General features: G+C 52.8%; 1 protein-coding gene across 1 annotated transcript; it reads right to left on the bottom strand.

Moving 5' to 3' along the window:
• Positions 1-1,289: 1,289 nt before the first annotated feature.
• Positions 1,290-24,301, bottom strand: FOXN4 (forkhead box N4). The gene is made up of 9 exons (NM_001205815.2): positions 24,216-24,301; positions 11,491-11,636; positions 7,299-7,423; positions 7,092-7,205; positions 6,655-6,782; positions 5,940-6,036; positions 4,747-4,954; positions 2,631-3,023; positions 1,290-1,549 (listed from the first exon to the last, which is right to left on the bottom strand). The coding sequence occupies exons 1-9, from the start codon at positions 24,299-24,301 to the stop codon at positions 1,290-1,292; spliced, it is 1,557 nt and encodes a 518-aa protein (NP_001192744.2).
• Positions 24,302-27,859: the final 3,558 nt, after the last annotated feature.

The raw sequence follows: 27,859 nt of genomic DNA, 5'->3' as shown, positions 1-27,859 counted from the left end.
TGGATTACTCAGAAAATTCTGGCTCTAAGGTTCGGGAACTCCCAGATGAAGGAACCGAACATCCGGCGGGGCCAGAGAGGACAGTGGTTTAAGCGGTTGCCATGGTTTCTCAGCTTAGCTGGATGATCCCTGGCTTTTTTCCCAGTCATTCACCTGGCTCCCCTCTAAGCCAACTATCTGTAGAAACTGCCACTTGGAAAGTCAGTCACTGGCAACAAGAGAGGGAAAAAAGACACAAAGAAGGTCATGGGGCGATGAGACAGGCCATCAAGCGCCAATAAATACTCTGCATGGCAGCTTCTAGGGCCCCACTAGCCACGTGGGTCAGTGGCTTTACCTGGTTCACAATTAACTTTCTTTTCATCAGGTGTCTTCATTTCCAGTACAAAAAACCCCTTCCCATTCCTCCCATCCCATCCTGACTTGAAAGCCCCCAAAATCCAAACTAGGAGTCTCCCTTCTTAGGTACACATTTCAAGAGTTTTGAATCGTGACTAAGCATTAGGAAAACATCCGGTCTCTAATTTTAAAAAAATAGAATGTTTCACTGTATCAAAAGTGCTTGCTTTTTCTAAAAAAAGCAGTCCAAGACTGCAGAGGGCTTAAGAGTCAGTTGGAGATGTGATATACGGATCATTTAGGGGTGCAGGGAGGGATCATGGAATCTCATTCCACGGGCCATGGGCGGGGTTTGAAGAGGTGGCGTGGATGGGCTCCAATAAATATAAATAAAGGTACATAGGGTCACAGTGCCTGGAGCGGCTCAGGAATCTGCCTGTGAAACCTAACAGACTACGAGGGAAGGGGGCTGCCGGCCAGTGGGGCAGATGCCCGGTTCCGAGTTCAGCCTTCTCTGGTCCACGAAGGCTGGACAGTCTGCCAGCCCACCCCGGCCTCGGGGCCTGTCCGCTGGAGACTGAGACAGGTGTTCATCCCAGGAGAATAATTTAAAGGCCTTCCCACCGGGGTGTTTCCGTGGAGCACCCGTCCCAAAGTGGGCTGCAGGTTGTTCAGGAACCAGCAGGGAGGCAGACTGGAGAGACCTTGTTCTCAGCGCGGCCAGGCCTTGCGTCTCGAGCCTCAGAGGAGCGTCACGGGGGCCTTGTCCGCTCTTCTCTGTCCTGCTGAATTGAGGCGGGCCCAGAAACTTCCCCTGGAGGTCAGGCAAGGTCAGCCAGTAGCCACAGTTCAGAGACCTGTGGGAGGGTAGGGGGCCCTTCTTCCGACAACACCCGGCTCCATGAGCATCCTTCCAGGGCCCATGTTCTGGGGCAGGCGAAGCGGTCAGCTCAAAGCAGGGCTATTGGCTTGTTCCCTGGGGCGCCCAGGTACTGAGAGGAGGAGGTGGTGGCTGACGTGGCCACACTGTCCGGGGTCGAGTAGGCAGCGTAGAGACCGGTCACCTGAAGGTCTGGGAAGGACTGGTCGCTGCCACCAGAGACGGGGGTCAGGCCCGAGGCCCCCAGCTCACAGCCAAGCGGGGAGTCTCCGAAGGCCCCCAGCGTGTCCAGGCTGAAGCCTTCATCCTTGATCTCCTCCCAGAGGTTCCCTTCCAAAGACAGGAGCATTCATGTCAAAAGGACAGGAGTTCGAATCCCATCCCAGGGACGCAGCAAAGACCACACGTGGGGCTTAAACTCACGGCATCACAGGACAGTAGGGAGGGGCCAGCGTCCAGCCCCGGTCCTCCCCTCCCACCCCAGGCGTCCTCGGGAACATCACCACCGTCTCGGAGCCTTGGGCTCCTCTGGAGGAAGTGAGATGATCAGAGAACCCACCTCCTGGGACTGCAAGGCTTAAACTAGGGGGTGCGTGGGAAGCATTCGGTCTGCGTTAAGTGGCACCATCGTGGTCAAAGTCAGGGGACAAAAGCGTGATTTCCTTTTAACTGCACGGTAATCCAGGGGAGAGGTGAGGGGAGATGTGAGTTCAAACATACCCATTTCACAGGATAACTGACCTAGTTAGTAACTTGCTAACTAACTAACCTGCTAACTTGTCCCGTTCCCTCACTAGACATGCAACTCCTTGAAGGAGAGTGGATTACTCGGCCCTTGGCGGGCTCATAGTAGGTGCAGCAGTGCATGGACGGTTTGTGAGGCCTCACTGAATCTGAACTTCCCTTGTTCGTTCATTCGTTCATTCCCTGCGTACTGAGGGTGACCATGTGGGTCAGAGCGTGACCTGGCATGAGGCTGGCACATGCAAGTTGACGCAGTTTCTGATTGACAATGTGGGGTCAGAGAGGGCTGGATTGAAATGCCAGTTCTGCCACATATAGCCAGGTGGCCTCAGGCCGAATGAGGTCTGAATGAAGAAACGGGACTTCGTTTCTCTTGGTCTAAGGTTTCTCAGCGGTGGAACGGGAGTGTGAAATGGCAGTGGCCTCCAGGACTGTCGCAGGCTGAGATGGGATGATGCCTCTGAAGTGCTTGGCACAAGGCCTGGTATACTGTAGGCGCTAACTAAATGCCTGCTGTGACATGATTAGGCGCTTGGGAGGTGTTTATTGAAGGAATGAGCCGTGGGGTAAATGCCGAGGGCTCTCCTTTCCCCCAGTCTTTCTGGCTGCCCCCTCCCCAGTCCCTCCCTCCCCTTCTGTTCCCCTCACCCGCTTCCTCCGACCTCACCCTGCAGAGCGAAGTCCATGATGCTGGGGTCCAGGGCATCCACCTCGGTGTTCATGTCGGTGCTGATGTTGATGAAGTCCACGGGCGCCCTTCCCATGGCAGGGTGAGGGAGGGGGCTGGGGCTCAGATCCGGCAGGGCGTGCAGAGGTGGGGTCTGGGCTGGGGCAGGAGAGTCCGGGGCCAGATGTGCCTGGGGCTGTACCTGGTGGTGCAAGGGGACCGACTGCAGGGACAGGGTCATCAGCGGCTGGGGTGGGAGCTGGGAGACGGCCAGGCAGCTGTGGGCCATGGCCACTGTGGTGGCGTGGGTCAGCGCCGGGGCCTCAGGCTCCCCTGGCTTGCCAGGGCGTCGGCAGCTTTCCGGCCGGTCCGAGATCAGCTTGTCCAGCTCCTCTGCAGGCAGGTGGGAGAGGTCATTCATCAGAAGCCACCCTCTAGCTCCTGGGCCCCAAGCCCAGGCATGGATTCAAACCCGGTATTATCAGCTGTGTGATCTTAGCAAGCCTTTTGGACTCTCAGAACATGAATTTCTTCATCTATGAGATGGCCTCACATACTCTACACGGGGGTTGTGGAAATGGAATGAAATTGCAAATGACATAGAGACTTGGAACAATGAGATGGGTCTCAGATAACACTGGCTTCCCTCATGGGGACAGTGCTTTATAGAATAATCCTGTAACTCTAGGACTTCACTAAAACCTCATAACAGGCCTACAAGAGGGAAGTAAGGCAGAGATTACAAATCCCACGAGACTGGGACAAAGGTTATTAACATATAGGGGGCCCTAGCCAGAGAGATGAAGCCTTGCTGTGGACTGAAAATTGGATCCTCCTCCTTCAATGCTCTTCAATAGAAATAAGATAGAAGTTACTCAAAATTATTTTGAGTTGTTGGCTTGTGTCTCTTTGACTGCAGCAGTTCTCAGACTGGACCACTAGGGTTGCACACGTTTTAGAAATGAGGACACTTAGAATTCAGAAGGTGAAATGGCCCGCCCAAGATCTCACACCAAATAGGAGTCAGGACGAGCCCTGGATATCAAACCAGATCCCACAGCTCGCAGCCAAGGGCCTACTGGGTCCTGCTATGGTTCTGATCAACTTATTGAACTGTTCACCTCTGAGCTAGACTCCCATCCCCTTCACACCCAAACTTCAGGTATGATGCTATCCACAGGGCCAAGCCAAATATTCCGAAGGCTGGGTGGCATTAGCCTCCCAGGTCACTCTTTCTATTCACATGTCACTCCTATATCCCCAGCTTCACATCTCTTAATTAAAAAAAAAAAGCAGGTGCAATATTTTTTTAAATCTAAAGTAACTCATGAACAGGGTAGACAGTTTGGAAAATAGAGAAACATGTGAAGAATATAAAAATTATCAGTGGTCTCTTCATTCACAGTAAAGATTTTGATGTATTTCTTCTAGTCTCTGTGTATACATATATATGTATATAGATATACGTTAATTGACACACAAATGGGTGTGGCTACATATGCATTTTAGAATGTGACTACACTATGTATATCGATTCATAACCTGCTTCTTCATCTATCATATTGGGAACATTTCTTTTTAGAGATAGAAATATTTTTGGAATACTAATACTTGCATGGTATAATATTATATCTATTTAATCTCCTATTGTAGGGTGTCTAGATTGCTTTCAGTTTTTTACCATCAGAAATCACTTCATGATAGATAACTTTGTTCATAAACTTCCTGCTCAAATCTTTGATTTCTTCAGCATGAACTGCCAGAAGTAGAATAAATGAACCAAACTGGGGACCAAATTTGCAAAGTTTCATGATATTACTTTGCCCTGGGAAAGTTTCACACTTTGCACTCCCACCAGTTGGGCACGACAGTGCTGATTTCTCCACATGGTAGCCCACGCTGGGCGTTACTGTGTTATTACTTTGGGGAGTCTGTTCCAGTATGGTAGGAAAGGTAGGGAAGCCTTGCTTTCCCATGCTTGTTTTGTGTGGCATGTCTGTGGAAGACACTGGGGTTGTTAGTGAGATTCTATACTCATTGCAGGATGGGCAGCGTGCAAGCTCCTGTGTGAGTGTGCGCGTGCGTGCATGTGTGTGGTGGGGCGCCTGGGCCTCACCGGGGTTGGCCATGCTCCGGTGGATGGCAGCCAGGTCCTTCCGCTTCCACTTGTGCATCTCCTCCTCCATCTTGTCGATGCGGGCCAGGTTCAGGGCCCACAGGCATCCCTTGCGTGAGGAGCCGCTCATCTTGTTCTCCACCTTCTCAAAGCACTTGTTCAGGGACAGGTTGTGCCGCACAGAGTTCTTCCAGCCGTCAGGAGCTGTCTGGGGGAAGAAATGGACCCATGGGAGACCTCTCTGCAGGGACCCCTCTCTAATCCCATCTCCCTAGGGGAAATCTCAGACTCAGGCCTAGAGGAGTAGGAGGGACAGTGTCCAATGCTTAACCTTGGGTTGGGAAACGAGAGGGAGCAGTGAGAACTGTGGCAACCAGGAGGGTCCCCGCTCTGATTAGAGGGGCAGCTGTACTTCAGCTCTGGGCAATGGTTAAGACACAAGGGCAAGGCCCAAGGCTTCCAGCTCTGCTCTTTTTCTCCTACTCAGCAGACAAGTGAGATGATGCTAATATGTGGATAATTTGTCGAGTGTATTAAATGCCTATCATTTTAAGTGCTCATACTTTATTGTAAGGTAACCAGACATTGCGATGCACCTCACACCCTCTTCATTTTACACACAGTTTCTCTGTGTTTGCATCATTATGTTTTACCGAGTCTGTGCTGAATAGCTAGATTGACCCTCTAGCCTTTGCCCCCTGAGATGCCTGGTGAACTCCTATTCATCCGTCAAATGCCCAGCTCAAATGCCCCCTTCTCTTTCTGGATTTCTTGGCCCATGTCTGTGTGAGTGCACATTGCAGATGTCTTTGGACATGCCTGCTGCTGCCGCTAAGTCGCTTCAGTCGTGTCCGACTCTGTGCGACCCCATAGATGTCAGCCCACCAGGCTCCCCCGTCCCTGGGATTCTCCAGGCAAGTACACTGGAGTGGGTTGCCATTTCCCTCTCCAATGCATGAAAGTGAAAAGTGAAAGGGAAGTCGCTCAGTCGTGTCCAACTCTAGCGACCCCATGGACTGCAGCCTACCAGGCTCCTCCGTCCATGGGATTTTCCAGGCAAGAGTACTGGAGTGGGGTGCCATTGGACATGACTCGGGGACTAAAAGGGTGGCTTAGTTTGGCCCAGGTTCTAGCACTACCAGGGAGAGACCAGAGCCACTCCAGCCACCCCCAACCTGGCTGAGGCCCCTCACCTTGAAGTAGGGGAAGTGTTCCTTCATGAAGCTATAGATCTCGCTCACAGGCAGGCTTCCTGTCTTGCTGTTCTTCAGGGCCATGGCGATCAGACAGCTGGAGGCAAAATGTGGGGCAGGCCAGATGTGAAGGCATCTCAAGCTGACAGCCCAAGGTCCCCTCTGCCAGGAAGTTGGCCCTGCTTAACCCCGTTGGTACCAGCCCCTAGACGCTTACAATGTTAGCTCTAAATACCTTTTCATGGCTCTATGTCTTTCCCACCCTCTGCCCTTGACCTTGAGCTCAGCTATTTGTAACGATTTGAGAAATCTTGTCTTTTCCTCCTTTTACCCCTTTCTCATTAATGGGCCTTTAGACATTAACTGGGCTGTTTAACTGCCTTCCCCAAATCTTGTGAAGTACCCAATACTATTATTTGATGACTTTCTGCATCAGAGGGAACTGAAGCTCAGAGAGGCCAAGCCTCTTACCCAGGGTCACACAGCTAGCTTGTGAATGACAGAGTGGAGCACTGGGCTTAGGGTCTGGAGTGGGTTCTCAGCCCTGGGAACTGACTGACCACATGACGATCCGTCCTGAGAATGGGTCCCACTTCCCAAAACCTTCCCCTGGGAAGCCTAGGCCACCACACCCATCTCTCTGAGGTGCCCTCGAGACAGCCCTCACCCCTCTCTTCCCTGAGTCCCCCACCGTCCCAGCCCCCCAGAACCTCACCTGTAGGAATAGATGGGCTTGGGATAGTGTTTGGGGTGCAGTTCCTGGGATGAATGCACAGCCATGCGGGGCTGGGGGTAGGGAGGCCGTGCCCCAAACGTGGAGCCATACAGGCCCACAGGAGCGCACTTCCCATCGGGGGTGGGGGGTAAGGAAGGGTGGCAGGGAGAGAGATGATGAGAGAGAGCATCAGTCACTCACAATCACCCCGCCACACCCCCATCTTGAAGACGCAGGATTTATGGCCCTGGCAGACCATCTTGTCTCCCCCCAGCACAGAGTTTTGGGTGGAAATCAAATGAACAACCCCATGACATGGTGAAGAAAGTTCTTCCCATGTTCTGGGTGGGTAAACTGAGGCTCAGAGCAGTCCCTAGCCAGCCCAAGTCAGGATTGTCTGCTTCTGAGTTCAGGCCCCCCTCACCAGCCCGCAGTACCTGCTGGACACCTGAGGGTAGCGGGAACTGAGGTTGCGAGGCGGCAGAGTACAGCTGTGGTGGGTTCTGTAGGCTGGACGAGGGCTGGCCCCCCACAGCGAACTGGTTCATTTGCTGGGGCCGGGAGAGAAGGAGACGAAGGGTCGAGGGCGACCCCAGCCCTGTGGGACACCTCCCTTGCTCCCCGACCCACATGGTGGCACTTACACTGGCTCCGTGGTTGGTCAGGGGACTCAGACCCAGCACGCCTTGGGGGGCCATGCCAGGTGGGCCTTGGAGCAGGTGGCCTGGGGTGGCTGCCACATGCAGGTCAGCCGCCCTGGCCAAGGCACCTGGAAAAGGGAAGCGCAGAGATGCCTGGGCTGGGGGAATGGTGGCTGTGGACAGGGACAGCCCCACCCCTGGGCACCTCCAGAGAATGAAGCTGTCCCCTACCCTTGGGGCTCAGCACATAGTAGGTGCTTGGCAAACCATGTCTCTGGATGATAGTGGTGAAGAGTGGGTTCCCACCTTCTCTTCTGCCAAGGATCAGCTCAGGAATAGCAGATGTACCCCCTTCTCCTGTGCTGGGTCTGTGACAGGCATTGCTAATCTATCACAGAGTCTCACTGCCCCAGCCTGACTTTAGGTAGACACTGCCGATCAAGCAAAGCTGATGTTCAAAATTATCCCGCCCTGGGGCCTTCAGCTCTCCTTTGAGCTCTAGCTGCCACCTGGGCTCATCCTTTGTGCTTTGGTCTGTCTACTTTGTCCTTCCATCTCTGACCAGACCCCTAGTTCCCTGAGAGCTGGGACCACATTTTATATAACTCAGTGCTACAAACACCTCACATAGTGACAGGCACGCAGGAGATGTGCGTGATGCAGTGAAGGAAGGGCTTCCTTACTTCACAGTTCCCATCCACTGAATGCCTACTGTGTGCAAGGTACTTTCTGCATTGAGTCCTCCAACACCCCATGAAGGCAGTTCTATTATCTTTTCATCATAGGTGAGGAAAGAAGTTCAGAGGCAAAGCCATCTGCCCAAGGTCACATAGCTGTCCCCTCAGGGTTCTAGATCAGGGATTGAGAAACTATTGGCCACCAGACCAAATTGGCCCACAATATGTTTTTGTAAATAAAGTTTTATTGGCACATAGCTACAGCCATTCATTTACATATTATGTATGGCTGGTCTTGCACAGCAGTGACAAAGTTGAAATGTTTCAACAGAGACCATCTGGCTCACAGGGTCTAAAATATTTACTGGCCCCTTACAGAAAAACTGTGCTGACTCCTGCTGATGTCTTGGCCAAGAACAATTTGTCCAATGAAAGAAATACTCCTAGGCGATACGTTTTTAACTATGGGTCCTTTAACTATGGGTACTGCAGTGATTGTTTTTGTTGATTTTTTTTCTTCTTATGACACACTTTCTGTGTCCCTAAACATTTAATCCACTTGCTATGACTGCAAACAGGCTGCCATTTGTTGAGTACCTACTGTGTGCTGGGCCCTGTGCTCAGTACATTTTAAACAAATATTTGTTTATTTATTTATTTGGCTATGCTGGGTCTCAGTTGCAGCACACAGGATCTTTAGTTGCAGCTTGCATATGGGATCTAGTTCCCTGACCAGGGATCGAACCCAGGCCCTCTGCATTGGGCACTCAGAGTCTTGTAGCCAGTGGACCACCAGGGAAGTCCCTGTGATACTTTCTTTAAAGAAGTCAAAGTACGTAAAAAATTTTTTTGTGGTAACCATTTTAAAAAATTGAAGTATCTGCCATGGAGAAGTACATTCAGCACCACCTTGAATAACATTAATATTAAATCACATTCTTCTAAGGTTTTTTTCTGGCTTAAGACTGATAGTAACTTCTGGGACTTTCCTGGTACTCAGTGGTTAAGACTTTGCCTTCCAATGCATGGGGTGTGAGTTTGATCCCTGGTCAGGAAGCTAAGATCCCACAATATCACTTCTGTTTTATGTTTTGCTTTTTGGCTGCCAAAAACCAAAAAGTCAAAGCATAAAATGGAAGCAATATTGGAACGAATTCAATAAAGACTGAAAAATGATTCACATAAGGAAAAAAAAAGTTGAACTATAGTTAATTTACAATGCTGTGTTAGTTTCAGGTATACAGCAAAGTGATTTAGTTATATGTATGTGTGTGTGTGTGTGTGTGTGTGTGTGTGTGTGTATAGGGACATCCCTGGTGGCTCAGACAGTTAAGCATCTGTCTACAATGTGGGAGACCCGGGTTCGATCCCTGGGTCAGGAAGCTCCCCTGGAGAAGGAAATGGCAATCCACTCCAGTACTATTGCCTGGAAAATCCCATGGACAGAGGAATATATCAGATCAGATCAGTCGCTCAGTCATGTCATATATATATATATATGTCATATGTCATATATATTATATATATATAATATATATATATATAAACTTTTTATATATAACCTGAAAATCTTTTCCAGATTCTTTTCCCTTATAGTTGTTTAGTTGCTCAGTCGTGTCCAACTCTTTGCAACCCCATGGACTGCATGCAGCATGCCAGGCTTCCCCGTCCTTCACTATCTCTCAGAGATTGTTCAAGCTCATGCCCATTGAGTTGGTGATGCCATCTAACCATCTCATCTTCTGTCACCCCGTTTTCCTCCTGCCCTCAATCTTTCCCAGCATCAGGGTCTTTTCTAATGAGTCAGTTCTTCACATCAGGTGGCCAAAGTATTGGAGCTTCAGCTTCAGCATCAGTTCTTCCAAGGAATATTCAGGACTGATTTCCTTTAGGATGGACTGCTTGGATCTCCTTGCTCTCCAAGGGACTCTCAAAAGTCTTCTCCAACACCACACTTCAAAAGCATCAATTCTTTGGCAATCAGCCTTCTTTATGGTCCAACTCTCACATCTGTACATGACTACTAGAAAAACCATAGCTTTGACTATACAGACCTTTGTTGGCAAAATGATGTCTCTGCTTTTTAATACACTGTCTAGGTTGGTCATAGCTTTTCTTCCAAGGAGCAAGCATCTTTTAATTTCATGGCTACAGTTACCATCTGCAGTGATTTTGGAGCCCAAGAAAATAAAGTCTCTCACTGTTTCCATTGTTTCTCCATCTATTTGCCATGAAGTGATGAGACCAGATGCCATGACCTCAGTTTTTTGAATATTGAGTTTTAAGTCAGCTTTTTCACCCTCCTCTTTCACCTTCATCAAGAGGCTCTTCTCTTCCTCTTTGCTTTCTGCCATAAGGGTGGTGTCATCTGCACATCTGAGGTTATTGATATTTCTCATGCCAATCTTGATTCCAGCTTGTGCTTCATCCAGCCCAGCATTTCGCATGAGGTACTCTGCACGTAAGTTAAATAAGTAGGGTTACAATAGCCCTGATGTAGTCCTTTCCCAATTTTGAATGAGTCTGTTGTTCCATGTCCAGTTCTAATGGTTGCTTCTTGACCTGCATACAGGTTTCTCAGGAGACAGGTAAGGTGGTCTGATACTCCCAACGCTTTAAGAATTTTCCAGTTTGTTGTGATCCACACAGTCAACGGCTTTAGTGTAGTCAGTGAAGCAGAAAATATTTTTCTGGAATTCCCTTGTTTTTTCTATGATCCAACAGATGCTGGTAATTTGATCTGTGGTTCCTTTGCCTTTTCTAAATCTAACTTGTACATCTGGAAGTTCTTGGTTCATGTACTATTGAGGCCCAGCTTGAAGGATTTTGAGCATTACCTTGCTAGCATGTAAAATGAGTACAATCATGCGGTAGTTTGAACATCCTTGGGTATTGCCCTCCTTTAGGATTGAGTATAGTTTCCTGCGCTATACACTAGATCCTTGCTGTTCATCTATTTTATATATAGTAGTGTATACGTTAGTCCCAAACTCCAAATTTCTGTCTCCCCCACCACCCCCAACCCAAAGTACTCCTAAAGAAGTAAAGGAACTGAACTTCTGTAAAGGGTCAGACAGCAAATATTTTAGGCTTTTGCCAGCCACTTGATCTGTCTTGTCTGTGGTTTATAACCTTTGAAAAATGTAAAAGCATTCTTAACACAAAGGCCACACAAAAACGAGCCATGGGCTGCGTTGGCTCCCAGAGGTGGTCACCTGCCGACTGCTCTCGGTGTTCTAGATGTCCCGGGGTGAGGGGAGGGGCTGTCTTTATTCTGTGCTGAAACCTGAGCTCACACAGGGCCTGGCACACCATGATGAGCAAAAGAGCGAACCATATCCCTCTGGGGAAGGTAGAATTAGTCCCATTTTACAGAGGCAGAAACTGAGGCCTGGAGAGAGAGAGAGACTGACCTGGCCACGGCCATCCCTTGGTTCACGGAAGCACTGGGCGTCACCTTTCCCCATCTCCCTATCCTGCTGCACCTTCCCGCCGCCCCGCCTCACCCCTGTGCCTACCTGGGTGCGTGTGTGGCGCACTGGGGCCGCCCAGGTCCACACGGCCACTCGCCATCTGCTGCAGCCTCGGCACATCCACGGCTGTGAGCCACGACAGCGACTGCAGGTCCCCGGGAAGGTTATCATCGCAGGTGGCGGCCAGGAGCCTGCAGGGAGGGGCAGGAGCTCGGGCGGGGGCGGGGAGCTCAGGCCAGCTCTTGGGGGCTCCTCCACCTCTGGAATCACCCCAGAAGCTTCTCACCTCCCCCAGGCCACCTCACCTTCCAATCTGCCCATCCCTAAGGAGCCCTCTTTAGCAGCCAGATTGCACATCCTCACACCTTTCCTTCATTTATTCACTAGACACATCTTACTCAATCCCTACCCCCAAATGATAAACACTAGTGTTTGTGTGAGCACTTATTATGTGCCAGGCACTGTATCAAGTCCTTCCCAGGTAGCAACCCAGAGGACACCCCCAGTCACCTGATGAGGCAGGTGTTATTCTTCCCATTTCACAGATGGGCAAACTGAGGCTCATAGCCCCGAGTCACTCACCCAAGGCCAACCCAGAACAGGAAGTGGTAGGGCTGGAACCCCAGCCTGAATTCCTCACCATGACCCCAGGCAGCCCCTGGAGCTTCCAGTTAGGATACATGCCCCCCACAACTCACCCAATACCAGAGCAAAAACATTTCTTTATATGCAAAGAAAGAGTGCCCATCAAGGATACCAGGACAAGTACCCCCAATTTGGGGTAACCATGGCTCCCCAATGTCCTTCAAGTGCTCACCCCACACCTCCAGGGCCCTGGACCTCACAGTACCATCCTGTCTGTGTTATAACATAGTGTGTTTGCAAACCGGCCAGGGGCCCATGCCAGCCCCACCATGCCTGCCACCCCACAGGCTAGGCACTTCCTGGTCTGTTGACCCAAGGCCCATCGTCCCAATTTTAAGCTCCAAGTTTCAAAAGTAGGTGTCCTGGGACCTCAGAGAGAGTTGGGGTGGGGGGAGGTGGAGCCTGGGGTTTCCTCGTGACCAGGACCGTGGACCCAGCTGGGGCATCAGCCTCCACCCCTCCTGCCATCTGCATGGCCCCTCTCAAGCGGTTCTCTCTCTCCATCTCTCTTGCTCTTGCTTCCTTGTGTTTTAGGGCCACAATTAGCGTTGCCATGGCACCGGCTGCTCGGTTGTCGCGGGGCCTGGGCCCTCAGCCCACCAAGCTAGCATCAGGTGACCGCCTGGCCGCCCTGGCGATTGGCTGCCTCGTAGGAAAACACAGCCTGGAAACGATTTGAAAACTCTGCCAGCCCGTGTCGGTGGCAGCAGTTGGCCCAGCTGCTGTCCCCTGGAGGTCCATTGTGTGACAAACGACTGTTGCCCCCATGGCACGTGGCTCCCATTGTCCTGGGGTCTCCCTGCAATTGTTTTTACAGCCCCCCCACCCCCCGGCTGCTGCCCATTCAACCCGCTCATAACTCATCCGGATGAGTGACAGCCACGGGCCAGGCCTGGGTGATGCCATCTGTCCCCTCGGGCCCGTGGAGACCACGGGGTGAGGCTGAAGGCTTGATGTGCCGCCCACCCAAGCCCCCTCCTTGCCCCGGGGCTGGCCGACCTCCCGGCCCCTGGTGGCGGGAGCCCCAGCCCTGCTCAGTAACCTGCTATGGCTCCCCAGTGCCCTTGCGGCTCTGCCTGGCGGCATCCTTGCCTCCTCCTACTCCGAGGAGGATTGGAGGTGAAACCCTGGTGCCGGTTTCTCAGGTGGGGGCCCCACCAGAGCGCTCTGAATGGTGGCATGGGGCTTGTAAACACAGCAGGGTCCTGGGCATCACCATGGGGCAGGATCTCTGGAGGCAGGTGACTCTGTTAGGTGATGTGTTATTTAAGAGCCTGGACTCTGGGTTCTAATCCTGGTCTTACACACTTACCTGTGTGCCCTGGGGCCACTGATTTAACCTCTCTGAGCCCCAGTGTTTTTGATCGACAAAGTTGGGCTAAATAATAGTTCCTATCGGACTTCCCTGATGGCTCAGTGGTAAAGAATCCACCTGCCAGTAGAGGAGATGAGTGTTCGCTCCCTGGGTTGGGAAGATCCCCTGGAGAAGGAAAGGGCAACCCACTCCAGTATTCTTGCCTGAAGAATCCCATGGACAGAGGAGCCTGGGTGGCTACAGTCCATGGGGTCACAAAGAGCCAGACACGACTTAGCAACAGCAATAGTTCCTATCACACAGAGTATGATCAGGATTAAAGGTACTGTTGCATGAAAAGACTTGGAACCATGTCTGACTTTGCTGTCATTAATATCAATACTAATGATAATATTAGCCAGGTCCTCTGGACTTCCCTCGTAGTGTAATAGGTAAAGAATCTACCTGCAAGGCAGGAGACCCAGGTTTGATTCCTGGGTTGGGAAGATCCCCTTGGAGAAGGAAATACTGGGTTATTCTCCAGTAATACTCCAGTTACACTCCAGTGTTCTTGCCTGGAGAATCCCATGGACAGAGGAGCCTGGTGGGCTCTGGGGTCACACAGACCTGCCCCTGCTGCTGCTACTACTAGCGGCTTCCATTTGCTGAGTGCTGCTTGTGTCCTTTGACAGGCCCATTTTACAGATGGAGAAGCTGAGGCCCTGAGCTCGCAGATGCTCTGAGTTTCTTCCCCCAGAGTGAGAATCACAGCTGTACAGGTGGTAGAGGCTGAGTTAATGGTGCTCATCTGATCAATCTTTTCTTTTTTTTCCTGCTGCTTGAGAGCCCCGTCAGGCTTCCCTGGCCCCCACAGCAGCACACACACCCCCACCCCAGACCCCCCAGCCCTGCAGTGGCCTGGCATCCATCCTGCCCCTGGTACCGCCCTGCCCCCACACGGGAGGACAGTCCCACCTCTGGGACAGGAAAGCCCTTTCGGCTCTCTCTCCCCAGCCCAACTGTGCCCACCCGTGGAGGCTCACTTCAAATCCTATGTTCTGGCTTCTTCATGCCAAATTCCCGCCCCTCACTTTACCCACATGGAGAGTGAGACCGAGAGAAAGGAGGCAGTTTGTTCCCAATGTCATCGTCCAGGAAAGGACTAGGGAAGGGACTCCGGGCTCGCTGTGTGGGCCCCTTCCAGCCTGGGAGCACCTTCTCCTCCAGGAAGTCTTTGCAACCTAGACCCCAAGCTCAGAGACCCCATCCGCACCCTGGGTGGGTGAGTCCTGCCCGGCCATCTCTTTGCCCAGATCCTGCCTCTCGGCTCACGGAGGGCTGGCCCCCAGTCCCCATCACCCCAGGCCTCGGCACACCGTGGAGCGACTTCAATGCCTGCTTGGCCAGTCAAACAGGTTGACCCCAGGCCACCAATCCAGAGAACCTGGGTGACAGGACAGTGACTGTCACGTCCAGCAGTTTAGCTGTCCTCTGCCTCCTCGAGCCCTTGCAACAGCCTCGGGAGAGGGACAAGGGGCAGGCAGCCCCACTTTACAGATGGGAAAACTGAGGCCAGACTGGCAAAAGCAAAATTGTGGCCAGGACTCAAACCCGGGTCTGTCTGCTGCACTGTGGGCTGTACCTGTGGCACCACAGGCAGAGAAGCCCCATCCTCTGGGGGAGATGCCCCCATCCTGAGTCTGGGGCTCTCAGCGGGGGCCGTGTGGACCAGCGTCACCCAGGAGCTGGTTCCACTGCAGAATCTAAGGCTCAGCCCAGTCCCTGGAGTCTCACACTGGGGCTGTGGGGCCCTGGAATCTGTGTATTAGTGCCTCCCTGAGCTCTAGGGGGCGGGGGGTGGGAGACAGCCCGGAGGGGGTGTGGCAGGGGCTTCACACAGCTCAGGCTTTGCTTGGACAGATCTGGGTTCAAGTCCTTATGATTGCCTGTCTGTGTGACCTTGAACAAGTCACTTGAAGTCCCTGAGTCTCCATTTTCTCATCTGGAAAATGGGAGAGGAACAGACCGCTTCCCCCTGGGCTGTTGAGGGCATCAAGTGAGACAGCGTGTGTTCAAGCCCTCCCTCCTTGGGGGCTTAATGCTCATTCTGGGGGTGGACAACCAGACCCTGCTCCCCCTGCCATCTCTGGCATCCCAGAGGTTGTCTGGTCCTCCCTCCCAGCCAGGCCAGAATGCCAGCCTCCGTGTGCCTGGCACATGGCCTTGCCAGTCTCCTGCGATGGCTGTGGCTGCCAGGAGCTGTGCTGGAGCCTGCCGGCCCTGAAGCCTGGCTTACGTCCTGCTGCCCCTGGCTCATCTGGCTCCAGGCACCTCTTCATCATGGGTCACAGGAACCCGGAGGTGATGCTCTGGGGCCTAAATGGGAGTGTCCCGTCCCCCGTGCCCGGCCTGGGGCCCTGACCATCTGTTTCCTTCTCTCCCACCCTCCTCTGCTCCCTGCAGAGGCACACAGCCCCTCTCCATGGTGCCATGTGAAGGCCCCCAAAACCTCCCCCCACCTGTGCCTTGAGTTACCTCATTCGAGGTGCCCCCAGGGGCCTACTTTCTGCTCTGTCCTAGAGAACTTCATGTTAAATGGCCTCAACCATGGGATCCGTGGCAGTTGTGACAAGAGAAAGACTTTGTGGTTCAGGAACCACTATGGCTTCTGAGCCACAGGCCCTCGGAAAGGCACTGAATTCCCCAGCCTCAGTTTTCCCACCTGTAAAATGGGCACAAATGATAAACAGAGCTGCAGTGTCTTATACTGTGCCCAGGACTGGCATGTCAGTGTAGAGGTGAAGTGGCTTGTGAACTGTCCTGCCATCTGCGAGGGTTTGGGACTATTGCCACAAGTGAGTGTGTGTGTGGGCCTGTGCCAGTCTCTTGAATGGGTTTCTCATCTGCTGGAAAATGATGGACGTTTGCGATGCAAAGGAAGAGGCAAACCCAGCCCCATCACCCTGGGGTCCCTCTGTGTCTATGGGCAAGGAGGAAAGCATTCCGCCAACCCCGGGTACCATGTCACTGATACCTGCCCACCTAGGCTCACCCCCAGCGAAAGCCACAAGGAGCATGAAACTGCAAAGACCCAGCTCCTTCCGTCTGCTCCCCCACTCCCCCACCCCCATCCTGCCTCATCCCTGCCCCTCTGCTCCAGGTCTCCCCCTCTCCTCGCCAGTGTCTCTGTCCTCTCGGTGTGTCTCCCTGTCCCTGGGTCTGAGGGGCCCTGTAATGAAGTCCTGGCCCCGCTGTTCCTGTCTGCTGACATCAGACGCGCTTCCGTACCTCCTCAGCCTCCGTCCCCTCCCCTGCAGAGTGGGGTGAAACTGACAGAGGCCAAGAGCCCGGGAGAGGCTCTTGCTAAACCTCTACCAGCTTCCTGCAGTCCCTTCTCTCTCTGATCCAGCATCCACGTCATCCCCCACCCCCGCCCCCGTCTCCTACAGACTCATCTCCCTCCCACACACTCCCCCACCCATCATTCCTGTGTCCCCACCACAGGGCTGCCATTGAGCCAGGCTTTCAGGGGATGTGGCTTCCCTGATAGCTCAGTTGGTAAAGAATCTGCCTCCAATGCAGGAGACCCCTGGTTTGATTCCTGGGTCAGGAAGATCTGCTGGAGAAGGAACAGGCCACCCACTCCAGTATTCTTGGGCTTCCCTTGTGGCTCAACTGGTAAAGAATCTGCCTGCCATATGGGAGACCTGGGTTTGATGGCTGGGTTGGGAAGATTCCCCCAGGAAAGGGAAAAGCCTGGAGAATTCCAGTCGGACACGACTGAGTGACTTTCACTTTTACTTTTTGGGGGATGACAGCAGTTAACCCAGGCGCCTGTGCTCAGGTAATTCCCACATGTCTAGTTTCCCCATCTATAAAGCATTACTGGCTTTATATATATATATATATAAACACATATAGTTCCTCAGGGTCCCACTGGCCCTAGGACTCTAAGAAGGTGGAGTAGCACCCCAAGGTTAGAAGCAGGTGTGAACCCCAAGACAGGCCGGCCTGAAAAACTTCCTGACTGTATGACCGTCACCTGCCCTGGGACTCAGTTTCCCTATGTGTAAAATGGGAATAATAATAATAGCACCGACCCTAAGCGGGCTGTCAAGAACACATTGAGAGTTCATCTAAGCATCAGATCAGATGAAGCATCTAGTTTTCTGCAGAAAAAGTAGGTTAAACTATTAGCTCGGGGGCTCCAAAGGGGACCCCTGGCAATGCACCCTTCTCAGACCCAGTGGGGGAAATTTGCCGCCAGCTGGGGATCCTCATTAGTGAATGGAAAGCTTTGGGGTCAAAAAGAAGACGACCTAGGTAGGACTCCAGAGTCCCCTTTTGAATGAAAGGGTTCCCCCACAGCTCTCCACCCACTCAGGGGGCAATCTTCCTTCTCAAAGCTCAGCCCCACTCATCTTATTCTTATTAAAATACATACACACCCCAGGGGGCACCATCACTCCCTTTCAGAGACAGGAAAGATGAGGCCAAGCCCAGTGAGCTGGCCTCAGCCACCTCCTGGCAATGGCCCCAGGAACCTGCCCCCGCACCTTCCGCCTGTCCCTCCGGGGGCCTCAGTTGCCCCATCTGGAATGTCGGAGTTGAGCCTCTCTCATCTCCGTGGGGCAGCCACTGGGACACACAGCCTGCAGGGCCTGGAGGACTATAGAGGTGGGCAGCCCAGCTGTGCCGGAGAGTGGGATGCTGAAGGGTACCGACCCATTATGAGGGGGTCACGGCCTGGAGCATCTGAGAGGGGGCAGACCCCGGTTAGGAGCCAGGTGGTACCCTGGGAAAATCAGCATCAGAATAACCTGTTATCAGTGCAATGGTGTGTGTGTGTGTTCAGTGGCTCCACTGTGTCCGACTCTTTGAGACCCCATGGACTGTGACCGCCAGGCTCCTCTGTCCATGGGGTTTTCCTGGCAAGAACACCAGAGTGGGTTGCCGTTTCCTTCTCCAGGGGATCTTCCCGCCCCAGGGACTGAACCCGCGTCTCCTGTGTTGCAGGCGGATTCTTCACCGCTGAGCTGCGAGGAAGCCCCGCCAACAGCAGGGCCGCCGTGTTCAGGCGCTTCCTCTGCGCCTATCACTTCGCTTGTGTTCCGTGTGGCCATCACGCATTTCTCTCTGAAGCCTCTGGGCTTATCAGAAGGGGTGGGCCCCCTGCAAGGCTATCTTCTGCACTCACCGCATCTAGAAAACCTGGGCCCAGGGCTCCTGTGCTTCTCCTTCTGTAGCATTTTTGTGTAGTTGGTTGTGAGTGGAGGCCCTAGGGTCCACCAGGCTTGGTTTTGAACCCCACCCAGTCCTTAATAGCTGTGAGATTTGTCTGCAGTCATCTGCCTCTCTGAGCCTCAGTTTGTTCATCTGTAAAATGGGGATGCTAACACCTGTACCCATCTCCTAGGGGTTTGTAAGGACTGAGCGTAGTTCAGTGGGACACCCCAGAGCACACATCAATATGCATGGCATGCTAGCAGTTCAGATTAGCGTACACGTCCTCAGCAGGGTATGGACTCAGCATGAAGCAGGCTCCATGGGGAGGGACACCGCAGAGGATCTGACTCAGGAAGCATCTGATTCATTCCACTAATACCTCCTAAACTCCTACTTGTCAGGCCCTGTTCCGGCAGGCAGACAGAATTCCCTCTGTCCAAGGAAAGAACTTTCTAACTGACCTAGGGATGCAAAGGAGGAGAGGTCTACCCCTGGCATGCCCATCTTCCTGCCAGTCCACTCAGGTCTATAACTCCCTCATCTCCTGCCAACCTGTGGAATGGCTGCTTACAATACCCATTCCTCAGATGGGATGACTGAGGCCCAGAGAAAGGAGGAGATACCCCTCAGCCTCACAGCATGTCAGCAAAAGACCTGGGATTTAAACCACCCACCCTAGAGCCTCTTCACTTGGATACTCTGCCAGCATGGCTGAGCTATAGCGAGTTGTAAGCAGGAAGGGCAAACGCCATTCATGTTGTTTTTAGGAGGATCAGGCTGCAAGGTACCTGCATGCTGCTGGGGCCACTGGTCAGGGGCCCCTGTGGTGGCCCTGGGCAAAGAGAGAGATCCTTGGAGTCCATGGCTACTGTTCTGCACTGGCCAGGGGGCCATGCTGAAAACACTGAACAATATCCTTCATCAATTAGCTATGTTCATTGATCCTTTGGAGGGATGGAAGATGACCCAGGAGAGCGGGGCCTGGGGTGGGTGAGCTCCAGGAGACCTGGATCGCAGTCCTGGCCTCGCTCCTAATGGAGCAGGGGTGGTCTTTGTGCAGGCGACTCACTGCCTTTGATCCTCAGTTTTCTCACGCACAGAACAGAGGTGATGGAAGGGCCTAGCTTGCTTCCTGGTTCAGGGTAGGTAGATCACTGCAGGCCACAGTGCAGGGTTTGGCTCAAGTACTAGGCGCATGTTTGCGGAAGGGGTGGATTTCATACCCAGCATTCAGAGCAGCCTTTTACAAGGGACATCAGAACCTGTCACTGTCCTTAAAATCCATTAGCGTAGTAAGCTCAAGCTCTTTGCTGTGATCTGACCCTTGACCATCTCCTCCCCTCACCCCTTTGCTCTAGCAAACCTGCTCATCTTTCAGGTTCCCCAAACATTCCATGTTCTGTTTGCACATGCTGTTCCCTCTCCTGGGAATGCTGTTCCCTGCACTCATTCACAGCTAGTGCCTTCTTGTGCTTCTGACCACAGCCTAACCGTTCCCTCCTCCCTCGTCACCCCCATCCCTGGTGGTCCTTGCAGTGTTGTGTCTGAGGAATATTTAGCATTTTCTCTTGAGTTATTCATGTATACATGTTTCCGGTCTTTCCACTCAAGGAGGGCAAGGACAGAGAGGCCCTCTTTTGTGGTCAGCACCCAGCAAAGGATCTGGCACCCTGTGGGCATTTATTCCATACCTGCTGGAGTAGCAAAAGGAAGAGGGATCTCCCCCAAGTTCAACCCAGTTCAGCTCCAACACATCTAACATCCCCCAATTTCTATCCATTTCCTGCCCAGCTTAGACACCACCCCTCCCAGGAAGCCCTCCCAGACCAGCCTGGTATCTCCTAGTCCTTCCATCCCCTGGAATGACTACTGCTGCTAGCATCTACCCTGGCATAGACTCCTGAGCTCACTGATTTATTTTAACCCTATTATCTGCCTTCTCAGTCCAGTTCAGTCGCTCAGTCGTGTACGACTCTTTGTGACCCCGTGGACTGCAGCATGCCAGGCCTCCCTGTCCATCACCAGCTCCCGGAGCTTACTCAAACTCATGTCCATTGAGTCGGTGATGCCATCCAACCAGCTCTCTCTCAGTCCAGAGCCCACATTTAACCCTTTACTTCCTATCTTGGGGATTCTTAGAGTTGATACAGCAATTGTGCAGTGGAAGGAACAGATGTTTGAGGTTTGAATCGTGTCTCAGTCCCTTTGTAGCTGTGTGACCTTAGGCAAGTCACTTCAGGCCTCTGTGCCTCAGTTTTCCCACCTGTAAAATGGAATAAGAATTCCCCCCACAGAGGATAACTGTGAGGATAAGATCAGATAACCTCTAAGAAAGGGCACGAGGCAGCTACTCCAACCACATTTCACTGTTTTCTCCTCTGGCCTTTCATTGTTACTGGAGGGGTTTGCCCAGAAAATATTGTCTCTGTGGGGAGTGGGGCAGAATCACAGAGGCACATCTGTCTGTCCATCCGTCTGTCCACTATGATTATAACCAGAAGGTTTTACCTGCCTTCTGTGGTTAGTAAGAGATTGTTACATCATTACTAACTGTTCTTGTTTCCAACCCAACCTTTACACAAAAGGGATTAGCATTTCATGGAGCTGTTTATTTAGTGAACACATCTTTTGTAAGATCTTCTGTAACCGTTTACAGGAAGAAGAAAATCAAATGCCATTGTAGCAAGCTCAGAAAGTCCCCACCGGGGATAACATGAGCATAACATGCAACGATTTGATTAGGAATTTGGAAGAGACTCTTTCCTTTCTAGAACTTGGCTTGGGACTTGGTGCGCATGCGAGTGCCAGATGCATGTTTCTGGGGGTGGAAACACAAGACCCGGAAGGGAGATGGCACCCCAGGAAGGCTACCTCTCGTCCCTTGCCCTCGGGTAGCCTGAGTAGCCATCCTGGCCACCCCAAACACCCAGAAGGGCGGAAGGTTGTAAAGATACTTGGATGGTCACTGCCCATGCCAGATGGAGCCCCCCCCACCCAAGGAGGTTACAACCAATGAGTGGAGCCATTCTGGAATGAGGGTAAACCATCCCCCACACTCTATGCAGTGGGAAGCTTAAGAGGAAAGGCAGGTGGTGTCTGCTTGCCTTGGTCCACAGGACAGGATTTTGTCATCACTTGAGCATGCAACTTCCCTGAGTTTCTCTGGATGTGCTATTTCTCATGTGATACTTATCTATTCATCTCTCCACCTAAGGCAAAGTCACCTCCTTTCTTAGGGGAGGGACTGAGGGTCTGGGGAGTCAATACCCTGTATAAGGCTCTGTGATGATAACTACTGAGCCTCATGGTCCTGGGAGAACCTGAAGTTCCAAGGGTCAGCACCCTGCCTCCTCTGGCTTCTCTGGGCCTGTTTTCCAATCTGTAAAAGGAAGTTGTTGGACCTGATCTCTAGAATAAGGAGTTAGCACACAGGAAGTACTTAATACCTCTCAGGGTCTCCTGCTACCCTGAAGAGAGTGGATTTCCAAGAGTGTTGAGCCAAGGGGGAGACCAGCTAACCCACGCTAAGCAGGAGCTGAGCAGGAGCTGTTAGCCGTTGCTCAGGCAATCCGGGCTGCCTCACCCCTTGGCCCCAGGCGGGCTGGGATGCCGTTGCCAATTTGCTGTCTAGGCCCAGCCTGACTCCGGACAGCTCCCTGGGGGACACGGCAGCTGCTATGCCCCCCAGCCCCAGCCTCCCATGCACAGCCTCTGAGAGTTAACGGCCAAACTCCGCCCCTGGGGATGGAAGGGCAGGCGTCTGGGTGGAGGGCTGCAAGAGGGCTGGAACCAGGCTCAGAGCCACTCCCTGGAGAGGCGGGAGGGGGAATGAGAAGCCCATAAACTTCTCCTGGGCTATTATCCCGGGAGAAAAATGGGAGTGGTCGGAGAAATGGGAGTGGGCTAGGGGGAGTCACTGTATAATCACAAAAGCTCCCCTCCACAAGAAAGCACTCTCCCCCGGGTGTGGCTGATGGATGCACAGGCTCCTCCCAAGGACCTGCGAATTGGGCTCTCACGGCTCCGTGTCACAGATGAAGACACTGAGGCACAGAGAGGGGCAGTGACTTGCCCAGGGTCACACAGCCATGAGGTGGTGGAGCGACTTGCTCTGTTCCAACCCCCTGTGCTCTTCACCAGTGGGGCGTGGGAGTGGTGGCCGTGGTACCCTCCGGGTGAGGGTTTGAGTCCCCACTGTCCCTGTAACTAGCTGCATCCTCTTGTTAAGTTGTTTAATCTAGCTGAGCCTTGGTTTTCTCATCTGCCAAATGGGCCCAACAGTGCTCGTTTCATAGGGTGGTTGTGGCACAGGGCAGGCAGGCAGGTACCAAAGCGTTAAGAAACCGTCAGCTGTTATTGTTGTTGTTGTTGGTATTTTGTTATTCTGCTTTCTATTTATGCTGTTTAACATAAGAAAACATCCCTGAATCCCTATGAAAAGGAAAGGCTGAACCCTCCAGGATTTCCCCAAGATCATGTAGCAGGCAAGTGACAGAGATGAAATTTCTTTTAATCTAACAACTCTATGCAGTGGGTACCATTTCTGTCCCCATTTGATGGAGGGGGAAACTGAGGTTCAGAGAGGTCCACACAACCAGAGAAGCTGGGATTCTGACCCCAGAGCCAAGCTCCTGACTCTGGTGTTGCCCCCAGTCCACCTGCCAGGGTTTAAAACCTTTCAGCACAGGAAGCCCAGAGGTCTTTGGTTGTGGGATCTTGGGGAAAGCATTCCACTTTTCTGAGCCTCGGTTTTCCCACCTGTATGATGGGGGCTCATCAGAGCAGCTCCTCAAGCTGGGCATACAGTAGGTGCCCACAAACTGCTGTGTACCTGGCACGTGTCTAGGCTTCCAGCCCTACCCACAGCAGCCTCTCAGCAAACCCTTGTTTGAATGCATGGCCTTGTTCAGGTCTCTGAAGGCAGTCTCCAGATCCACAGCCTTCTGGAAGCAGTCACCCTCTAATTGGGGTCTGTGGTCTTCCCCAAAGGCACCGCTGGTGAGTTGCAGCAGCTCCAGGAGGCCAGACAGCCCCTGGGTAAACAGGGCTGATCCGAGGTGACAGCCTGCTCTTCCCAGCCAGCCCCTGTCCCGTCCCCACTCCCTCATGTGGGCCGTGCCCCCTCCACCCAGGGGCACATGGTGCTTGTCTTGGGGGCAGGGCACTGGGAACCAGGGCAGGCAGGCCTTCAGTGGCTCACAGGGGAGAGAGGCTGAGGATTCATTTTTGTTCTCCTCCTCCCTCCCTTCGCTGATGACCTTGAACAAGCCCTTTCTCCTTTCTTGGGGGGCATTTCCTGGAGGCCTGTTAAGCTCACTGGAGAAGCCATAACTGCTATTGTCATCTCAACATCCACCCAGATGCCCAGTCTCTCACCCAGGAGGGGACTAAAGACTGCAGGTTACCATGGCCCCACTGCCCCCAGGCCACAAGTCACACACCCTCAGAGAGACACCACCTTTAAAACCAAGATCTTCTAGTTCGCCTGCAAAATCACAGAACTGAATGTAACCGTAGTTCTTGGGCAGTTTCAGAAACCATAGCCAGTGCATAAACACTTCAAACAATTCAAAAATATGTCATTTGTTATTGTCGAAGCCCTCACCTGTATTCCTGTGGAGAGGGGTGGTGATTTTGCCCTGAGTTTCGAATAATTCCTGACATCATGGATGATATGTCACTTTCTATCATCTCCTTGGGAAAAAGACAAGCAGAAAACAAAACTGCCATCAGCAACGATGTGGACAGGATGGAAAACTCATAGTTTTCCGCCAATTCAAAAGGATAGAGCTCAACCAACAGAACACTTTGAAAAAAAAAAAAAACTAGAGAATTCCTGGGAGTCACAAGTCACTTTTCCAGGGCAGTTCTACAGGGTTTTAGAAGCAAATGAAGAGAATGGAATGAAATTCCAGGCTCTTTCAAATTAATGGGGGAAGGGCAAAGGAAGTCTCTAGAAGCCAAATGTCAAGTCCTGGAAAACGTGGACTTGCAAAATAGAAATCAGAAAAACCTGATTCCCTTCCAAGCCTAGTATTGTCAACCACAGCTCAGTTAGGATCACTTTGGAAAAAATAAAAAAGGACAGCCTGATGAGTCATGGACGTTTCTCTGGGGGAGCCAAATTCCCACTTGCAAAGGAAATAATCTCCGCAGGGCTCCCACCCTGGAACTGGCTTCAGAAATGTCACATGCCCTTGCTGGAAAACCAATCCAAACCCCCACCACTACCACCACCACTCCATCCTCAGCCCCCCACCCCCGCTACATACAAACAGTCTTTAAAAGAAATCTCCCTTAAGTTTCCCAAACTCTGAGCCTGAAACGAACACCGAAACCCACTAGACTCTCAGATCCGCCCCCAAAGTCATCAAGGATTCTTGGAAAGGAGGAAAGGGGAGCAGAGAGAGGCAGCCCCCTGCAGCCCCTGCCCCGAGTCTCCCCCCTCCCAGGAAATGCAATGCCGGGCACTGCCCGGGAAGAGAGAAGCAAAGCAGACGGTACCTGGAGCCGATCCTGGTTGGGCCGCCGCCGCAGGCGCTCCTGGGGCGGGCCGGGGTTTCCGAAGACGGGGGGCTCCCTCGCGCTCGCCCCTCGCGTTCCGCAATTTGGCCGCCGTCGCAGCTCGAACCGTTTTTAAATTTCCCTCTCTGGAGCTGTCCAGCTCAGAGCATGCGCAGTAGCTAAGTAGGGGGGCTTTTCCCCAAGGGGTCAGTTACAGGGCAGGGTCAAGGGGATTGCAGCGGACGTTTCCCAGCAGCAGCGAGCCTTGCATGCCCCGGGGGCTCTGGGTGGGGTGTGGCGCAGGGGGTAGGGACACCCCTATTCAAACTTTGCCAGCAGTGGCCCCCCAAACTGCACTCCCGCGAGCATGCGTTGAGGAGCAGTGAGTGGGAGGGTGATTTAGGCCCAAAAAATTAAGTTGCAAAAGGATGCTGGGTGCATTAAAAACTTGCAGTCCGTCACTGCCCAGGGGGAAAGCAGATGGGTGGGTGTGGAGATCTGTTGCAGCCCCCTCTCTCTCCCGCAAAGGGTGTTTGCTGGGGGGCGGGGAGGGAGGTGCGGACAGGCCAGGAGGCCGAGTGGGGGCCCCAGGTAAACACGGATTCAGGCCACCTGTCTCTTTAAGAAAGTTGCGCCCGCGCGGATTGGCGCGGCGCGCTGCCGGAGGGGCCCGCGGAGCTGGGAGCGCTCGCGCCTGGCGCCTGCACCTGCCGGGACCGCTAGGGCGGGATACCCGGGGTCCGCCAGCCCCCGTCCCTCGTGGAAAGTGAGTCGGCCCGGAGCGAGCGCGGCGGATCCCTAGGCCCGGCCGGCGGCGGGTGCGGTGGAGGCTGCGGTGCTCGCGGTCCCGCGCGGCCGGCGGAGCCCAGCGGAGCGCAGCCGAGCCGTTGGCGGCCGCGGCCCGCCGGTGCGCCCGCGCTCCCGCCTTCCCCGCCGCCCGGCCCGCGCCGCCGGCTGCCCCGCCCCGCGCCCGCCGCGGGAAAGGTGGCGCGGGCCGCGGGGTCGAACGCGGACAAAGGTCTCCCCAGTCCCCTAAGTGGAGCTTGAGTTAGTTTGATCCTCCGAGGAAGTTTGCGTTTTCGGCACCCCTCCCTCCGTCTTGGGCCTCTGTTGAAATAATTTGCAATGGGTAAGAACCCGCCTGCCAGTGCAGGAGACGCGGGTTCGATCCCTGGGTCCGGAAGATCCCATGGAGGGCATGACAACCCACTCCAGTATTCTTGCCTGGAGAATCCCCATGGACAGAGAAGCCTGGAGGGCTACAGTCCAAGGGTGACCAAGGTGTCGGACAGGACTCGGCGACTTAACAATGATAATAGTCACAGTCATCCTTTATGTGCTTGCTTCTGCCGCCTGGTTTATCCTTCACACCAGCGCCTTAGGGGACAGGATGGTCCTCTTGGGGAAACTGATGCTCTGGGCGGTAATGAGTGGACGAGGGCGCACGGGCGGAGTGGGTATTGGAACCTCGGCCCCCGCGACGCCACAGCACCTGCCCCGGAGTCTGCGCCTCTGGCGGAGTCAGGCCGGGCATCCCATGCTTCTTGGGTTTCTGGAGGCTGTATTCACGTGGTTTATCCCCAAGCGGGCAGGGGAACCGTGTCTCCGCACCTGTGGCTGGGAAGTCTTTCCGACCCTCTGTTTACTTTCAAGAAGGAGCCGGAGCTCCCTAGGCTGGGTGTACCTGGGTTTCATCTCTCACTCAGGTGGGCTGTGATCTTGGCCGTGCTCCACGTCCCGAATGTTTTCTTGCAGCACCTGGGCGCCCTTGCTTCATTCTTCTCTGCCCGGAGTAAATAGATCAGCTTGCATTCTCTGGGGGTGGGGAGAATGTAATTTACAGATGTTAGCTAAGGTCATGGTCATGAAACGTCTCAGTTTTCATCCCTTCGACCTGCGTGTATTGAAAATATGTATTTTGACCAGTTCTAAAGATGGTTTACATTGCTTTGAACGTCCTGGAATGACCCACAATTTGTTCAGAGGTTACGTTGTAAGCATTCAAAACATTTGGGTTTGTTTGTGTTAATCCTTAAGAGAGTTGTCAGTAAATAGTGTGGGGAGGGGGCCGGTTTGAGGGAGGAGAGGTAACTTGACAACCTTCTTTTGAAGTAACAGCCCTTTTCATCCAGGTATAATTTTATATCTTTAGGATGGTTTGGAAAGGAAGTCTCTCTTCTGGAAACTGGCAAATTCAGTAAAGGTTTTAAAATAAAAGGCAGACAATCTTGAATTTCTGTAGACTTATGCATTATGGGAAAAAAAGAGCAAAGACTTCTCACTAAAAGAAAATAGTTGTTTAAGATAGAGATTCAGGATGTCCTGGGCGGTTCCTCGGAATCCCCTTTTCCTCAGGAACTTGACCTCTCTGCAGGGGTTTTGGTTGGCAACTACTGTTTCCCTAAAGAGTGGAGCTTTTGAGTTATTTGCTCCAGGATTGGTTGGTGAAAACATTGCCACTCAAATGCCTACTGTTAGAGTTATTCAGAAAACCCAGGTAACTTGGCAGAAATCCTTCTTTTGTTAGGTTAATGTATCTTCTGCCTTTTATAAATGTATGGTAATTCTCAAACCTGCTGAATTAGAGGAGTCACCTGGGGGTGAAATTAGAACCATAAAAGGGAAGAACAGGGGAATCCTCATTTTGTAACAAGAGTTTCTGGTAATTCTATGATTAAGCGTGCACACCTGTAGCAGGTGATCTCACTGAGTTACATAAAGATGGCCGATTCTACCCTTTTTTTC

The sequence above is a fragment of the Bos taurus genome, chromosome 17 (assembly GCF_002263795.3).
Source record: "Bos taurus isolate L1 Dominette 01449 registration number 42190680 breed Hereford chromosome 17, ARS-UCD2.0, whole genome shotgun sequence".
NCBI classification, from domain to species: domain Eukaryota; kingdom Metazoa; phylum Chordata; class Mammalia; order Artiodactyla; family Bovidae; genus Bos; species Bos taurus.
The sequence above is the reverse complement of the archived record's forward strand: the minus strand, read 5'-3'. Positions and strand labels throughout refer to the sequence as shown.

What these genes read in the sequence shown, in the direction of transcription:
- FOXN4 (NM_001205815.2), bottom strand. Translation starts at nt 24,301, where the DNA reads ATGATAGAAAGTGACATATCATCCATGATGTCAGGAATTATTCGAAAC. An exon ending in AACACTTCCCCTACTTCAAG is followed by an intron (nt 4,955 to 5,939) that starts GTGAGGGGCCTC and finishes TTCTTCCCCCAG; the next exon opens with ACAGCTCCTGACGGCTGGAA. An exon ending in CATGGACTTCGCTCTGCAGG is followed by an intron (nt 1,550 to 2,630) that starts GTGAGGTCGGAG and finishes TGTCTTTGGAAG; the next exon opens with GGAACCTCTGGGAGGAGATC.